Source organism: Halyomorpha halys, unplaced genomic scaffold, assembly GCF_000696795.3.
Source record: "Halyomorpha halys isolate HHAL.00 unplaced genomic scaffold, Hhal_1.1 Scaffold146.1, whole genome shotgun sequence".
In the NCBI taxonomy this organism is placed as follows: Eukaryota; Metazoa; Arthropoda; class Insecta; order Hemiptera; family Pentatomidae; genus Halyomorpha; species Halyomorpha halys.
In genome coordinates, this window is record NW_027110622.1 from 225,968 (window position 1) to 245,687 (window position 19,720).

A 19,720-nucleotide genomic window follows, 5' to 3' on the forward strand; every position below is an offset into this window, starting at 1 on the left:
AGAATCCTCATTTCAGTCTCTGACATGGTCTTCTAAGCGATGATGAAATGTTTAATCATTTCATAAATGCTTTACCACTGTGAATAAAGGAGTGAGATGGGTGCAAAAATCAGAGACTTCCATAAATCATTTGACACCAATTCAATTTACTAACGAATTTCCAATCCTCTGGCTCAATTAAGAGGGACTGTAGAAGTCAGTAAAACTTTAAATACCTTCAAAAATTGTAAAAAATAAAAATAAAATAAATTTGGGTACATAATGTAGTTTATACCCACTTTTATAGTATTGCTTTAACGACACAACATCGCTACATACCAAATTTCAGGGTAACATGTATCATTAAAATAAATCCCAATGACTCCATCCATTTCTTTATTTTCAGTATGTTCATCCTTGTTATTCTGGCTTCCAGTTTGCCACAAAAATTGATCTCCATTGATAATACGTTTTTCTCAGAACTCGAATAAGAATTCTTTTTTACTTTATCTAAAAGGGAAGTGTAAGGTCTTTGAAATATTCTGAGTGAATACACCCATTGAATGGTGTATCAATGCATGTAATGGATTGATTGAGTATAAATATAACGATTATAAAATAAACAATATATGAGGCATTGAAAACCTGATTGAACTATCCCACATTAAAAAAATAATAATTATAAAACTAATATGTTTTTCATGATCTGTTCCTTGATAATATAAATGTTAGAATTCACTTTCAAAAGTGGCCAAAAGCAGTTAAAAAAAAATTCCTGAAATCTTCTACTTTAAGTGTTTTTCTCATAATCACAGCTGGTAGGTTGGACCAATCTGGTTCTTAATGCCTAATACAATACTTGGAATAACTGAACAGGATTATGTGCAGTAAAAAAATAAATAAGTAAAATTGTTTATTATAATTTAAAAGCTCAAAATAGATCTATAATTACAGTTAGAGGAAGTACAGTAATTAAGACAATATTTTATTTCTGATAATTCAATTTGACTTTTTATTTTGAAAGGAAAGTCACAAAAAATCATGAAATCAAGTGATTATAAATCAAGGGTAGCTTGATAATTTAATTAAGTAAATAATGTGGTAAAATAAGGGTTGATAAAACAGGAAACTAAATAAAATTTAGAAAAAGGATGGCTATGAAGGATAAAGTACTTACCATGCCAAAATATGAAGGAGAAAGATAAAAAATATATATACTGATTTTGAAAATTTTATTAACAAGAGGGTAAAAAATAATAAATTACAAAAAATACTATACATAATACTGAATGGACCAAAAAATACTATTCTTCATGTATACCCAGGCGTCGGAAGTACCTCTCTTTGTTCCAATGAATATCATGAAACTCAACTTGTTCCTTAGTCGAATGAACACAATGTACTGCAGTGCCATCGGGGTATGTCACTCCTGGAAGCAACTAAAATAAAAAAATTTATCATTTTTTAAAAAAATTTAAATGAGACAAAACAAGAAAATAATAGCTTTGTTAATATTTAAATAAAAAAAACAAGCTAAACCGTAGTTTTATAAAATAAGAAATCAATCATATTTTACACATTAATGGCAAGTAAGCAAATATAAATACAAATTCAGGTAAAAAACACCGTCAGAATATTCAAAAGATTAATTAACATTATTCATAAATTAGAATTGTAAGTTATTAACACCTTGACCATGGTTGATGACACATTATCCTCAAGCTGTGGTGCCTTGGGAGCGGGTATGACGATAATCTATCGTCAAGAGAGGACACTCTTATAGCTTCTATTCTGTGTGGTAGGGAGAGTTGCTGCTCCTCCCTTTCACTTTGGATAGTCCCAAACCGAGTTTAGTACTGTCCCAGGTTCCATAAGCTACAATCGTTCTGGGTTCTGCCACCTTTGAGGATTTTTACACTCCTTCAGATTTTTTTTATTATTGAATTAATTCAGACTTATGTTCTGAAGTGCATAAATTTAATATTTATGTATTCTTTTATTTTATACACTTCCAATAACATTTTAAATAATATTCAAAAGATTATTTTAAATTTAATTAATTTTTTTAATACATTTTAGTGGATTATTTTACATTATCTAAATGTTTTATAGAAAATGAGGTGATATACAATAACCTTCTAAAGTCACTATTATGTAATTTAGTTTAAAAAGTTGAAAGCATTCATATTTCAGCTGATTGCATACATAGATTCAGTGGCAGATGCGGGTGACAACAGTCGTTGAAAAACAACATTCGTGAAAAAAAGAGGTATTTAAACTTTATTTGGTTAAATGTTACATTTTATAGATTATGTAAAACTTATTTACATTAAATGAAAAGAAAATAAGAACAAATAAAATCGTGTTTATTAGTGGTTTTCCAGAGAAGCCACCGCAGTCAAGGTGTTAAAATAAAACGGTGACCATTATATCTCATAAAACATGAACAGATAAATAAATACAATAAAGTTTGTGTATTGAATCAGTTAAAATTTATATTAACAATTATTTGTCTGAAATTCAAGATAAAACAATATTTATCATAACTCACCGTTGGAGTTACAAGAAAGTATTGTGCCGTATCACAGGTTGAAATGGAATTCATTATGAGATGGTAAACTCTTTTCTCGTTTATCTCATCCATTCCCTAGACAAACAGAAATATATCAATTTAATAACACATAGAAATAAGAAAAAAATAAAGAATTCAATTTAGTACATAAGAAGTTAATTACTATATAAACTGTTCATCACCATTGGATAACAGAGAAATAGGAATAAAAAAAAATTACAAATGAAATTAAAATAATTTATGTTGTCTTCTTATTTTTTTGCAACAGAGAGGATGTCTCTCAAATTTGATCTTTAATAACTGCTACACATTTTACTTTTATAAAATTCATATAATAAAAAACTGAGGAGTTATAAGTCCAAAAACGTCTATTAACAACTGAACTAACATTTCAAAATGGCCTCTTACCAACTAAAACTACATTTGTCACTAGCTCAAATGAATTTTCATTGGTGAATTGCTATCGGTTTTGTGTTTCAACAAAACTGAAAACTTCTTTTACACACGACAGTTTGATAACTGACTGTTTCTTCAATTATTTTCACCACTTAGATACGGACTGTTATTTAAATTAAACATTATGATCTCCAGATAATATAACAATCTTCAGTATAATTGAATGTTTTATGGGTTGATAGTTTCACATATACACAATGCCACTGCCACTCGTTCCAATAAGTTTCGGAATTGGATTTCCTTTAAACTGTGACCTTGACCAATTTGAAATTAAAATAAAACAAAAATATAACATTCAAAATATACTTAAATGAAGTTATAGTAGTTGTAGTTTTTTTAATTAATGGTATCAAAAATGATGGCTAGAATCTCAAGAAAAATTTAAAAATTTCTTCAATAACTAAAAACTTTTAAGAGGACAGAATTAACACTATGAGAAGTATACTGTATATACTTCAATTACTTCCGAAATTAATAGAAACCATCACTCAACAACTGGTGAGAAAATAGTTTATGTTTATATAATCTACAGAGTTGGACAACCATGAAAATAATAGCTAAAATTGCCATGGACATGATATTTATTTATCAATGGTTCATTCATGAATAAGGGTCGTATCCATGGCAACTTTAGCTATAAGTTTTAGCTATAGCTAATTTTTCTCTGATAATCTATTTCTAATTTCTGGAGTTATAATCAATATAAGAAACAATTAAAATTAAATATTTGTTAAAAAGATTAATGAACACTTAGAAATAAGTTAGAGTGGAACTCTGCTTAACCAATGGTAAAAAGAAAATAAATTAATCAACTTCTGAATAACACTATGTTCAGAAAAATAAAAAAAAATAATGGACTATAAGTGTTAACTAATAAAAACTTAAGATCATTTGTACACTTAAATTAAATTATATACCTAAAGATATTTTTTAAACAATTTTTTAAAAAAAATTAGTTCTAAATTTCTTCATCACACACTAATATACATATCACCCACATATTATTTCATATTGAATTTTAATTTTTATCAAATATATGAATTAAATTAATATTGGTGATTTTTTTTCCTTTAATATATTCCAGATATACCAGGGCCCTGTTTCATAATAAAGTACAAACTAATACTATTAGTCTTGTCGATTTAACTTAATACAATTACCACTGACTTGCACAATAGTAGCTTGTACTTTAGAACTTTTTAACTCCTGTAATATCACTAATAGTCCTCCCTATAATGAAAAACAATAAGTATTAGTGTGATTAACATGTTGTTTCTATACTTGTACTATGAACTAATACTATTAGCTTTCATTATGAAACAGGGCCCAAGGGTTCTACAGTATATAAAAACAATTATAACATTTAGTGAAGGGCCACCCCGTAGCTCAGTGGTTAAGACAGTCTTACCAATTTGATGCCTATTGGCGGTGCCGGTTCGAATCCGGCCTGAGGCGTTGACTTTTTTCATTGAATGGCGGTCCCACAAAATGAAAAACTTTGACCCTCAACCATGGTTAGGCAGTATAGGACTCCAAATGGGAGTCTGGGCCAGAAAAAAAAAAATTTAGTGAAGAATCTTCAAAAGAGATTTACCTGATTGATTTCGTCAACACATCTAAAAGGCACCTTGCTGATAGTTTGTAATGACAAGAGGAATACTGCAGTTGTAAGTGCCCTCTCACCGCCACTCTGAGTATATGAATCTAATGCCTGAAGTTCATATTCATTTCGAAACTTTACTTTTATCATTAGTCCATAATTTTCGTAGTGCGACTATATTAACATAAGTAAAAATAAACATTGTCATATGTTTTGTGATCAAGGAAATTTGAAATTTCAGATCTATGGATGTGAATAATGAATAATCATTATAACTAAGTATTATAACTTAATCTATAGCATCAATTAACAGAACTAAATTACTACTAGTATCTTTCTAAAAAATGCCAATAGGTAGAGTAATGTTTCATAAGAGATGGACTACAGATGATGAATAAGGTGTCCATGAGATGTTATTAGGAAATTATTTTAGCTTATTATATAGGCAAAAATAATTTTAATATTAAATGAAAAATATTTGTCAAGCTGTAGACTTGTAAAATGAATCCCTTTATAAAGGTAGTCAACATTTCCATTTGACATATCATTTAAGGTAGGCCACAACAGATTTGTGATTTTAAATTCACAAAATCATTACTTTTGTGAGAAATATTTGTAGTAAAAGACTTTGGTTTTGCAAATTTGAAGTCCCGAATTAGAGTTTTTTTTTTTTTACTAAGTAATGACAAATAGAATTTAAAAACTTTAATTATTCAAGTAAATTTTTGTTATAACAACCATAATTAAGGTTAAGTTCAACATTCCACATAAACCCGAGTTTTCTCAGGCCCCATTAAATCTAATGATTGAAATTTTATACACAAAAACCATTCCACTTTTTTGGAACATTTAAAATTTTTATTTTTAATTTAAAATGTTTTTAGAAATACTTTTACACTGCCAGTCAAAAGTTTAAGACAACTCAATAATTTAAAGAAAATTCTAAATATTCTGGAATAAATAAATTGAAAATAGCTTTTCAAATGAAACTTAATTACAACAAAAGTACATAAAAAAAAAATCCATTTTAGAGGAATATAAAAAAAAATTATCCTTAACTGGTGAGGTGAAATCTACTAGATCCCTAACTTCTTATTTATTTATTCAATTAAAAATTAGCCCAAATAATATGTCGTATTTTAAATATTTTTAATAGTTTACATACAATAAGGTTTTTATAAAATGCTAATTAATAAATGTAATTGATGAAAAAATCTTTGCTCACTTTTTTTTTTAACATTTTCATAATCTGAATAATTGAGATGCTTAGTAGAACAGAGAAAAAGTAAATATCTTATTGTTTAATATACATAAATACAGAAAAAAAATATTGTAAGTAATATTGATTTAATATAATTGTATATTGTATTAATGTGCCTGTAAAATAAGGATTATTGGAACTGTGCAAGCATCTTTACAGACAGAAGTGATGGTCCTAATCTTTTGAATGGTAGTATATATGGTATAATAAGTTTGTTCTGATTGAGAAATAAAGGTGACTAAATACATCCAAAGAGTTCAGAGGTACCTTGCCTATACCATTTATTTAGTTCATGCAAGTGCAAGTTCTATTTGTGAGAAAAAAAAATTTATGATTTTTTTAATTTAAAAAATGTGTCAGAAACAGTTATTATAGAGAAAAACCTAAGGGTGAAAGAGGATACTTTTACACTCACAGGATCAGAACCTTGATCAAGTTCAACAATGCCAGCACAACCCATCGCTGCAAAAAATGCTCCAAACTTATCATTAATATCTTCTATAAGATCTTGCAGCTTGGGCAACCAAGTTGAAAGCAATTCCGATGCTTTGGATACAATCCCAAAATGATTCGCTTTTAATTTTGTCACTTCCTTTTCTAATTGAGCGATCTTCTTCAAGCTGTCTTCATATTCCTCAATAACCTTAAACACACATAATCAATAGGTTAATAACAATAAAAAATTAAGTTAATTATTTACATGTTGAAGCTCCTGAATATTAATATAGTAAAAAAAAAAATTACTATACAAAATAGAATTTGTATGTTGCAAGTAAATAGGGTGTCCTGTTTTAAAAAGTTTTATATATGCCAATGATGAAACTGAACCTTTCTTACTTCTATAAAGTCATCTTTTTGCTCAAGAAGTCCAAATAGAACAGTCGCAAAACTATACATTAAATAGCAAATAGATTCAACAACACTGGTCAATACAAATTTTGCATCTGGGTTCTAAATGTATTTTTATTTCTTCCATGTAACTAATTGAAGAAAAGATGATTTCTCCAGATAAAATTTGCTTTTGTAGAAACTGGCAAAATATTTTAGATTTTAAACAAAATTATTACACTATTTTGAATTCCTACCAATAAACTCCAAAACTACAAGCCTGATACAATAGCTTGTTTTTTTTTTTTTTTTTTGGTTGATGAAGTTTATGACAATTAGAAACCAAAATGAACTCTATACAACCACTACCTTTCAAGATGCACCTCTTCAAACACTAACCATTTTCTCTAAAAAGTAAAAAATTACCTTAGCTGTCTCTTATTTTATGAAATATCATAAAATATACTCGTTCTATGAGATAATCATATAGAACATATTTGAAGTGAATATAATTAAATTTCATATCAACCCATAAGAGAATTTTAAGGCTGAATGGTTCTCTAAAAAATTATGGATAACTAAAAATATTGACGAGCGAAATTTGAGAGAAAATATTTGAAAAAAAAAGTTCAAATTATAATTATTACATTTTTATAAAAAATAATAAATACCCTTTTTACATTCTAAGAGAACCATAGAGCCTAAACATTCTTTTATGGGCTTAAAAGAAAGCTGATTAAATTTACTTCAAATTCATTCAACATAATATTTTCGTAGAACAAATTTTCAAATTTCAGAAGTATTTCAAAGAGAATTATCATGTAAAACTAAACCTTTTCATGATATTTCACAAATAAAGAATAATTTTGGGTAAAAAGATAAAGTGGAAGATTGAAGAGCTTTATTCTAGAAAGTAATGATGACATTTTGGTTTCCAAATGAAGCGCACTTTATCGACGTTAAAAATAAAAATACAAACTATTCCATCAGGTGTGTAGTTTTGGAGTAAATAGTAACAACTGAAAAAAGTTTCTGAAAATTCCTGACTAATGGAGGATGGCAAGGGTGCTATAACTGCAGACACTCAGGACTTGAGTGAGGAATATTAACACAGCAAGAACTTCAATATAACTATTTACAAAAGGTCTGTGGACCATTGTCATTTTAACCATTGGGGCAAGCATTGTTAGGTTGGGTGAAGCTGGAGGGGATTGTGCTAAAAGATTACCCGACAAAAAATTGTCAGCTGGAATGAAGATAACTCCCTACATTGACTCGCGGAGCGGGGTAAGCAGTAGGTACCAAATAGTTTCTATTCAGCTCAATTCTATTACAAGAAGTCTTTTTTATTCTTTCAACTACTAAATTATTTATCCCACAGTTTATGAAATTTGAAGCAAGGAATAAAGTTTAGCACTATGATCTTCCCAGCTCACATAAAATTTACTAAGAATTTAAGGATTTTTCCCATCCATATAAAATCCCAAAAATAATCCCCCTTCCTTATCATTTCCTCTCCTAACCCTCACTACAATAGGTCTAAGTGTTCTTGCCTCAGATCTCATGAGCTTATATGATTTACAAAGTTTTAACTATCAAGATAGTACAGGATCCCTATAATATTTAAATAAAATCTCCCTCCCTATAACTGTATACCTATTGTTGTGGCCAACATATGTTTAATAATCGGTTCCAAATTATAAATAAATGTATCTGTTATGGTTGCAAGCATTTTGTGCTAACGTGTTTTTATTTATGTAACAGAGCTATAAATAATACCATTATGTTTACATACGCCGGCTCAGGTACCTTTACGTTGGTAGCCAGGTAGTTGCTAGCAGGCTGGCCAACCCTGATATACACATTGAGTCACGACGGGCGGACTTTGCACTCTTTTACTCCACGAGGACAACTATTCTCTTCAAGGAGCCCAATCACCCAGGGTGATATACAGATAATTTTATTTCATGTCACAAATGATACAAACAATATATATATATATATTTTTTTTTTCAAGTTCAACTATATAATTCCTTGTTTTTCCATTCACAGCTGGGCTAGTAAAGATTCATTTAGAACCCCTACCTGCCATAACACCTATAATAATCCTGAAGAATTAAAGTTTCTACTAGACTAAAAATAAAACATGCAATAACCTAACCACAATCAATGATTAAGTAATAACCTAACTACTTATTATATTAACCAAGTAATAACCCAGTCACTAATATAAATATAAAGTATTCAATCATATTATATATACAGACTAAAAAGAAGAAAAATAAATAAAATAAAATATTAATTAAAATTAAATAATAACATAACCACTTACATTACTACCAACTATCCCTTGAAGGCACTTTGCCATTGCCTCCGTTTCTATGAGATGTTCTTGAAGTAAATTCCTGTCTCCTGGTAACTTGCGGAACAGAGGATTGTATTTTTCTATAAAGGCAGGGTCGTTCGCATCTAAGCCCTCAGTCATTTCTTTTGCCTTTTGGTGAATAGCCTTTAATTCAGTCTTGATACGAATACATTCGGCTTTGACTCTTTCAGCTTCATCCTTTAAAATAAATTTTGAAAAACAAATGATCTTTTTTTTCCTAATTGCATACTACTTATGAATATTATTTCATACTATTTACCTTGATGAACACACTTTTTATATAAAAAAAATCTACAATTAAAATTGCTAAAATAAAATCTGCTATCGAAAATATAAATATAATTTAGAAATTAGGTAAATAGCAAAAAGATATGGAGTTCACCTTCACTGTTAAAGAGACCACAACAATAGAACAGTACTTTAGATTAAATAAAAATAAAATAGAGAATATAATATTTCTCACTCTTGCAGCAACTGCAGCCTTCTCCATTTCTTTTGATTCATTCTCTTTTTTTTTGACAAGCGCATTTGTTTGTTGCAGTTGTAACCCAAATAATTCACTTGCTGCTTTCGATTTCATATATGATGAAATTACTTTAACTGTTTCAGCTTCGTTAGAAATTATCTCCGTAATACATTCCTATAAAAATGAAAATAAATATTATACCACACCATGTAAAGCATTGTAGAAGAAAAAAAAATAGTTTCTAAAGCATATTATATAAATCTTCATAGAGAGGAAAATATGTCTTATAATACACATGAATTTTCTTGTTTCTTTAATTAAACCATTTAAAAAACTAGCCAATCTGGAAAACTTGGGTCAATTTACAAATGTGATTGGCATCATAATTTATATGCTGCAGACATGATTATTAATAAAAGGAAGATGGAAATTCCAGGGTCTTATAAGCAAACCTTTTAAGATAAAAACAGGGCTAAGACAAGACGACGGCTTGTCTCCAATACTTTTCAACATTGTTCTAGATAAAATCATGAAGGAATTCTGGAAAACAAAAAAAAACTTAGGAACCATAGTAGGGAACAAAAACAATCATATAAAAGTGAGTTGTTTCGCATTTGCCGACAATCTCGCACTGATGGCAGAATCAGAGGAAGAGGCTATTAGTCAAATAAATACCCTACAAATAATAGTAGAAAAGGCAGGCCTACAAATATCATATGAAAAAACAGAGCTCATGACTACTGAAGTAAATTTCAAGAAAAAAAAAATAGTAAACACTGAATATGGAAAAATAAAAGTGACCAGAAAATTTAAGTACTTGGGAAAGATAATTTGTCACAACGGTTCTGAGAAAGAGAGCATCCACGAGAAAACCACCAAATTAGAAAATTTAAGCTTTCAAACAGCTAAAATTTGCAATAAGAACCTCTCCTCCAATGTAAAGTTAAGGCATTACAACGTTGTGATAAGGCCTGTGATTTTATAGGGGGTGAAGACCACATCCTTACCCAACTTGGAAAAGCTGCTAAAAATAGAAAGGAGGATCTTAAGAAAAATCTATGGGCCCAGGAAAACACAAGAAAGTTACAGGTTAAGATCTAATGAAGAGATCTACAGAAACATCAAAGACCTGGAAACCAAGATGAGAATCAGAAGGCTGATGTTCTATGGGCACATGAAGAGGATGAAGAAGGAAAGATTGAATAAGAATATCTTTAAAAGAATGTTTAGCTACAAAAACATGGGAGAATACACAAGCCAAATGAGAGAGGAATTAAAGAGACTTAAAATTTCAGATGCCAATTGTCTAGATAGAGATATATATAAGAAAACATTAAAAAAATCTCACCAATATTGGAAGAGGAAAAAATGGGTACGAAGTGGTACGAAGAAAGAAAAGAAAGGCAGTCGAGGATCATGAAACTGCGATGGGAAGAAAGAAAATTAAGACTCCAAAAGAAGCCTAATCTATATTAGATCGATATTGACTTAGTGGCTGATACGTGATAAAAAAAAAATTATTGAAAGATTAATTGTCTAAAACCTTAGTTATTCTTATTTAATTTTACATTTCATTGTAGATCTTTTAAATCTAAATTGTTCATTTATTTTTATTTCATTTAAGTGTTTGTATCTTTTTTAGCCATGATGGAGCCCAACAAGGGGCGAAACGTTGGCTCATGTTATAGTTTTTGACTATTTGAGTTTTTTCCCAGGATCACCTGTTTATTATCACACACTGTCAATAACCGATTTTTCACTATGATTATTAATAATTGGAATTTTATATATAAAAAAAAATTACTAAAACTGAGATAACATTTATTATAAAACAAAGAAAAATAACTAAAACCGAGACATTCTGTATCAGCAACCAGAGCTGGATAACAATTATCTGACTGATAACTACATTTTTAGTCAAAGAAAAAAAAAAAAGAGAAGAAATTATGACTTACTTTTAAGTCATTAGTAATAGCTAATATAAAATGACTACTCGGAAATTTTTATGAGACATATCAAACAACTAAAATTTAGTCATTATTTATGATTAATAATCTAGTTGTAATCCACTTAAAAGACTACAAATTTAAAATAGAACTTATATTTATATGAACTCACTAATTGATTTCAGTGCTTCATTTATTAATAATTTATTTATTTTTCTGCTCGTGTGTTACTTTAAAGTTGATAATTATACAACTTTTTAAAAAGAAAAATCCTTATACTAAAGAATTTATTATAAAGAAAAATCATAATTCACATTTCCTCAAGGATTTGCTTGAATTAAAGGAAAATATTGCACTATTATTTCTTTTTTCATCTAATTCTAATTTTATTCGATTAGGTAAATATTTATTGGAATAAATTTTAAACTAATTGAAATTTTAGTAAACCCAAATGATTAAAAATTTATATGGATCTTTTTTTAATAGAATCGAATTTAAGTCACTTTTGAATAAACTTTAATTCATTATTACGAATTTCGAATTAAAATCTAGCCTTATTTTTAGTCAGATAAGTTTTCAATCGACTACTATTAATATTATTAATATTGAACTAAAGGGAAACTATTAGTCCACATAATTAAAATAAAAAGAGGAGAATAAATATGAATTAGAAGTATACCTAGTTACCCTCCTTTATGGAATTTAAAGCTGGGTACCACTTACAGACATCTAAGTAAAGTTACTGCAATGCAAAGAGAATGAGATACCTTCGGAGAGTCGCAGGCCAAACTAGGAGGGATCGCAACAGAATGAGAGTAATAATGTATTAAAAAAATTATTTAGAGACGAACATTGTTGCATCAATCAGTATTACTCACAACAAGAGGTAAAAGATGGTTAAGCAATATTTTGGGTGAATTAAGGACTGAAAGAGAAATTTTGTAACCTCAACAAATGAAAGGATTAGAGGGTCACATTTGGTCATTAAATGAACTAGCATTAAGATAAATTGAGAGCAAGTTTTTATCAGAGAAATTCAATGGTAAAAAAGAAACCTTAACTTGGATAGATCTTGAAAGATAATGTTCTAGCTTAAAATTATTGGATAATATCAATAAGGTATAGACTTCAAAATTATTTCTAGATGAGAATGTAAAAGAATGGTGAAGTTCTAATTTGATTAAGCTATCATCATCGGACATTAAGAAAAATAAATTTTAACTGATTTAAGATCACAAATGCTATTTCATACTGAATTAAATAGGAACGTTTCCTAAATCTGTAAATAAACTATAAAAAATATAAATAAATAAACTGTAAATTCCGAATTCTGAAAATAAATGTATTTTTTTAGCATTGGATTAATTCCAATTAATTTCCAAGAATAAATATATTTTGTTTGTGTCTAATTTTCTACCTTATAGAGTAGATCTTATAGCCTACTTTAACAACCAGAGGGTTAACTTCACTTATATTTTAACGACTCTCTATTGAGATAAGGTCTATACAATACACAAATATGTAATGAATATATATTACCTCTGTAGCATGTTTTGCTTTAGCTTCTTCCACAGCCGGATCAATTTTCTTTTTTGTTATTTCATCCAATTCTTCTCTTTTGACCCTCAAACGAACACTTGAGGCTTTTAGGTACTCCAGTTGCCGAGAGAATTCACGTTTTTTATTTCTGGTAGTATTCACTTCGACATCGAGGCTCTGTCTGATTTCAGCTACCTCTTTCAGCTGATTTTCAATCCCCTTACAATCCTCAAATTTTCTTTGTAATCTTAAAAAAATAAGAAAATAAATCTTTTAACTCAGGTCCTTTCAAAATATTTAAATGAAATTTTACTGGAAATACCATTTTTGTTTTAGAATAATACTAATGTATAAACACTAGTATTTTATACACACACACATGAAAAAAACAAAACATGACAGCTTGCTTCATTGAGAAAATATAGGTTATTTGTACCTCTATTGTATATAACTGAAACCTATCTCAAAGAAAATTTGAAACCTTACCAAAATTTGACACTTAATGGAATGTACCCTTAATGAGATCCACTTTTTTGTCAACTTTTAAACCCAAACTTTAACTTTAAAATCAGAGTCTTCTTTCTCAACTTTAATAATTTCCTGATCAGTATTATAACTTTTTTTTGTTATAATTATGGTATAATACCATGGATTTTAAGATATGAAAGCGTAAATAGACATTTCTAAGACACAGGAATTATATAACACAGAACTTATAATCACAGGAAATTAGTTTTCTTAGATAAGTTTGTTTATTACATATAGGATTGTTAAACTGTAATTAATTAATCACCATAAGGAAACAGGAAATAATTTTAATTTTCAATATGTTAAAATGCTGCGAAAAATAAAAGACAACTTTTAGAAGCCATAACGATAACTGAAAATCAAAATATTTGAAAAATGCAATCAGTCATAAAATAGAAACAAGAAATTTAAATATAACATATGCCTAAATCCTAAATAAATTGTTCAAATAAGAAGCTGTGCCTCCATTTTTCAAACTAAAATAATTAAATAGGAAGTCCAATAGAATGCACTGAAAAAAAATAAAAGACTTATTGTGAACCATGTTCAAATAAGGTAAAACACAGTCGAAAGAAGAAAAAGTAATAATTTATTGCGTTTTTCTGAAGATTAATAATAAAGTAATTTAAAATTTTATTTTAATTTAGTTAAAGCTAGCATATTTTTTCTCTATGATTAACACTGCGATCAAAATGAAGAAAATTTAAGTTTAATCAATTTATTTTAGTGATTGGTCATGTACTAATCATGCGAATGAAACTATCATGTTCAATGTAAAATTTAACATGAATGAAACCATGGAGCACAGTTAGTTCTTGATGAAAGCTTGATTTTCTATAGTACAAAAAGCTGGAATCGGTAATAAGGTAATTGTTAAAACATTAATACACTACTTTAAATATAGATAATTAGTTGCAATCCTACAAATGCGTTTCATTATCCATAATGGATTTTAATTTGTTACCTTACTGATTATTAATTGTTTTAAAAAATTTATTTTATTTATTATGTCCAAATAATTCTGTCCAATTCCTCCTGTAACAGTTTTAAAATTAACCATGTTTTTTACATTTTCGGTTATATAAATAGATTCTGAATATTTTTTAATTCTTACATCCTCTGCTTCTTTTAAAATTTAACTTCTTTAAAATAAAACTCAAGATTATTTTCTATGCTGTGATTTGCTAATGTTGTGGCATTAATATTTTTATGGTTTTTAGAATTTGTTTTATGTTGATTTATTCTGTTTCTTAAATTTTGTGACGTCTCACCTATGTAGCATTTGTTATTACATTGTTTGGAGTTTATTTTATAGATAACATTTTGCCTTCACTACTGAAATATTTTGGGCAAACATTGTTTGAAAATGGCACTAATGAAAAATAAAAAATAAACTTTTTTAAAAAAAAAAAAAAAAAAAATAGGACTTAATTTCTTTTGGAATATATAAAAATGATTTTCAATTTAAAATGACATATGTCCAAAATTAATAAACAATAAATGAGAAATTTTAGCTTAATCTCAAGAAACATTTTAGATGTGTAAATGGTTATAAATTAGTGAAGTGATAGTATATATATTTAAATATTGAATGTGAATGATTAAACAATTTTTTATTAAAGTGCAATATAAAATTCGATGATTGTAACTGTATGTTAGTTGTAAATATTTATATTTTTATTTGCAGAACTTGATAATTGAATTGATGGCAGAGGAGCTCGAAACGTTGTTCAGATGTTATAAAGAAGTGGATAAATGGTGTAAATGGATTCCTGAAAAGAAATATAATAAAGTTTCAATTAACATACTACAGAAAGCAGATAACTTACTCCTGACTGCATGCTGTAATCAAATCTTTGTTGAGAGTAAAGGAGAGGAAATAAGCACCACCTACTTCTCCAACTGTCTGTATCTTCTCCCCGGTATATTTTGATATATTCACTTTATGAAAAGATGTTTCTGCAACAATTTTGAAAGTATATTCATTCCTTGGAGATGTTATACTACATAGAAAGGAGAAATGAATGATAAATAACAATTGTCAAAACCTCTGTAGATTCATAGATAAAGTATGGTTTTGTAGAAACTAGAACAATATTTAGGAATCTAAGAAAATTCACTTTTATCAATTGTTGCTAAGTAACTCCAAAACTATGTGCTTGCTAATTAAGTTTATTATGCGAACTGTAAGTAAGTTGGTCGCTGGAAAGCAATGATTTAAATTAAATAATAAAGTGAAGCATAATAACCATTTCACTCCCAGAGGATGCTTCGAATTTTCTGTAGAGTAAAGTAACAGCAGGAAATGGGAATGCTTCCTTGTACCACTGGGACACCTTGCCCCCATCACAGAGACATATAATGTTGCCTTACCCCCGACCACTTGGACAAAAACCGATTTTCTGATAAAACAAAAAATACTCAAACTCATATTTTCCATCCTTGAGCTTCATTAAGAGATTTCAAGGCTAATTTTTTTGTTTTATTAATTTGTTCATAATTGGTAGTTAAAAAGTGGAAAGAAATGACAGAGATAACTGCCCTTGTTTTGAACAAAAAATAATGTTTCTTAATTGAATAATAAAATATAATAAAACCTATGTAAAGAATTAAATAGATATTTGAGCACATAAAAAAAAGAAAAAAATATATATAAAAAAATTGTACATTATGAAAACAATTAAATTTAGAATGCACATAAAATATAAATTAAACAGAGTTCATAAGATATATTAAGATTGAAGAGTCCTAGAGATAATGACTTTTGTTTTTCCCCTTGTCTGTTTGACCCCTGGTCATCCAAAGTAGTTAAGGGAGGAAAAGGTTTTCCTGTAACTATTTGTTTCACCCAGAATAAATAAATGCTTCCCATGGAAGTAATTTCTACCTCCCAGTTCAGTTCATAAAATTGCAGTAGTGAAATTCTTAAGTGCTCTCTTACTGCTGATATAATAATAATAATAATAATAATCTTTATTTATTCTGGGATTGATCCCTTTAGAATAATTTACAGGCGTCAAAATTAGGCTTTAGAGCCTTAGAGTAAATTACAAAAAGAGATGAAATTACAAGATGTCATAAAATAAAATAATACAGCGTATTTAAAAATATACAATTAAACAACCATAATTAACAGAGAATATAAAATAATGATAAAAAAAATAAAATGAAACCACTTGTTATATCATAAAACATAAGATGACTTCTGATAGTAAATAAAAGGAAAAAGAAAAAGAATGATCAAAAATCAAATACAATTAAACTAAAAAGTAATAAATGAACAGATATAATTTCTGCTAGTGTACATATTTACAATTATAAATGAAGATCTAAGACATAAAATACATTTTTTGAAACTTTCAATTGTTATTCTTCCGGAATTGGGTGGACAGAAGGTAGTCGAAGATACAGGATTTGAAGATTGGAAGGGTATTAGAACTATGAGTAAAGGAGGGAATAGAATTCCATAGGGAAGAGGAACGGATGAGGAAAAATCTACCAAAGGCTGCGGTTCGATGGACAGTTACATATAAGTCTGAGGGCCGTGAGGGGGTATTGCGGGAATGTACTGAGGACTTAAATTGAAGGATATCTGAGATGTACGATGGGCAGCGGGATTAGATAACTTGATAGAGAAAGGAAGCAAAGAAGTATTTACGACAGAAGAAGGGGTAAAGCCACTTCAACTCTTCATAAAATCGGGTGACAGAGGCGTCCCTGGGGACCCCAAAGATGAATCGTACAAAGGAATTATTTAACAATTATTCATACATCAAAGTATGATAATGGACAAGACTCTGATGGGGAGAGGGAGGAAAGGGATTACTATTAGCCCTAGTAGCATCCCCAGCTCTTAGATCTCAATAATCAACGGTTCACAACTAGATTCCAATTTAGAACTTTCACTGACCATAAAATCTCTACAGGCCATTAACAGCTCTCGGCCAAATAGCTTGCCTGTTCAATTCTAAAGTCAATAAAATTGTTTACAATTTGAAAACCTGTATGTGCTCTGTATGACTACTACTTTCCACAAAATAGCTCTTATAACATTGACCGTTTCCTCCCAAAACTCAAAAATGTCTCCTATTTTGTGAAATATAAAAAATATTTATTCTAAATATATTCATAACATTAAGTACGAATTACTGAATTACAAATTATTGAGATTCTACAGTACTAAGTTCTATTGTTCATTTTTCGATTAAGTAAATAGGCAGTGGGCCATAAATACCTTTTTGTATGCATTATAGCTTTGAATTAAATGTGTAGTCTCAACATAAATTTGTAATTTAAAATAAAAGTCTATTTTATTTGTTTCTATGTTTGGAAGTTGTAAAGAACTAAACTTCTGGTGTTTACCAAATTACTTCAAGCTTTTATGAAGACAATTTATAACTATGGCATTGATGAGAATTACAAATGAGTTCATTTACAATTAAAAATACAATAAACTTTTGTTAAATCATAATAAATAATCATGCAATGATCAAAGTAATACTAAATTAAAAAAAAATGTATAAAAGAACAAGAAATGAATAAAGTGAAAAATAACTTACCAGTGAAGAATGCTCTTATTTCTTTTGGAATATGATCTAGACAATCCTCAACCTTATTAGAGCCCAATGGAATGTTATGGAGGTTATACGAGCTGCACAGATACTTCAGTATTACATCAGGCCCTTCAATCAGGTCTATAAGGTAGTTTTTGAAACCTAATCGTCTATAAAAGAAAACAAATTGCAAAAACGTGAATTATTAAATAATAGTTTTTATTAGTATTAATAATTTTATTTAACAATAGATATTATTTAGGTTATTATAATCATGAGGGATAGTTGACTATGGATGATTTATACGAGGAGAAGATGGTTGGAGGGTGTGGTCGAAATATAACACACATAAGTTGAAATAACTTATTTAACCGTTTCAGCCAGAATTTCTAGCCTTCATCAGGGCTAAGAACAGAACAAGATAACAACAAATGAATACAAAAAATAAAAAAAGAAAATATAAACAGAATGACATAAAATAAATAATTCTATTCTGTACAATTATTTATTTAATGTCATTCTGTTTATATTTTCTGTATTCATTGGTTATCTTGTTCTGTTCTTAGCCCTGATGAAGGCTAGAAATTCTGGCCGTAGCGTTGGCACGATTAAATAAGTTATTTCAACTTATGTGTTATATTTTGACCACACCCCCACAACCATCTTCTCATATTTAAGTTGTTAATTTATTATATCAATAGATAATTAAGAATAAATATTTAGTGTGTCCATTCACACTACTTTCCTTACCGCTGGTTGAGAGAACCAATATAAAAATTGTTGTTATGTTAATTGGTTTGATTAGGATTTTTTCCTGCTAAGGTTAGAATTTTAGGCAATTAAATTACTTTTCAAATGAGCATCTTCAATGTTCTGGGAGATGTATATTTTTGAGTATTTAAAAAATAAAAAAAGGTTTTTCATCCGAATATGCTCAAAATATTTTTAAAAAATGTGGGTACAAGATCTAATATACCATATTTTTTCTAATACAGGTCCATTATACATGATTTTTATTTTGTTTTATACAGAATTAAATTACATTTCAAATGATTATTAGATAGTTTAATATCTATACGTATATATATATATATATATAATTGACCATATAATTTTAAATTATGAGGAAGATAGTCAGAGGTGCGGTCAAAAGAGAATAAAAATAGTTAACAACAATTTATTTGTCGACGTTTCGCCCCAATTAGTAGAGCTTCTTCAGAAATAAAACTGTCAACAGTCACCTCAACGCCACTCCCTGTATGCTTCTGATTTTCTGTCAAAGTCTCAATAGCTCTAAACTTGAACAGGTGGATGGTCCTGATTTCTTCTTTACTCATTTATTATTATTATTAATTGGAGAATATGGTCGGGGATGCGGTCAGCAAAGAAAAACATAAATAAACAAAAAAAAATATTTATTTATGCCGACATTTCGACCTGAAACTCAGGTCTTCACCAGGGCTATAGAACAAAAGAGATAACAAACATCATTTAGAGAAACATAAAATTGAAAAGAAATATTATACAAACAAATTTAGAATTATACAAAATATTGAATTGAATAATAAATAATACTTGATTGATAATCATGAAATAAGACGGTAGC

The 19,720-nt window shown here is 28.5% G+C and overlaps 1 protein-coding gene across 3 annotated transcripts in view; it reads right to left on the reverse strand.

Annotated features, from left to right (window-relative positions):
• Positions 1–1,194: 1,194 nt before the first annotated feature.
• SMC5 (structural maintenance of chromosomes 5) overlaps positions 1,195–19,720 on the reverse strand; it is a 37,790-nt gene continuing 19,264 nt past the window's right edge. For all 3 annotated transcript variants that reach the window (XM_014417120.3, XM_014417122.3, XM_014417123.3), the window contains 9 exons: positions 18,121–18,284; positions 15,391–15,520; positions 13,034–13,280; positions 9,546–9,722; positions 9,029–9,259; positions 6,284–6,511; positions 4,602–4,781; positions 2,531–2,626; positions 1,195–1,418 (listed from right to left, as the gene is read on the reverse strand). In XM_014417120.3, the coding sequence (XP_014272606.1) occupies positions 1,284–1,418; positions 2,531–2,626; positions 4,602–4,781; positions 6,284–6,511; positions 9,029–9,259; positions 9,546–9,722; positions 13,034–13,280; positions 15,391–15,520; positions 18,121–18,284 (1,588 nt within the window). In that variant the 3' untranslated portion in view covers positions 1,195–1,283. The remainder of the gene's footprint in view (positions 1,419–2,530; positions 2,627–4,601; positions 4,782–6,283; positions 6,512–9,028; positions 9,260–9,545; positions 9,723–13,033; positions 13,281–15,390; positions 15,521–18,120; positions 18,285–19,720) is intronic.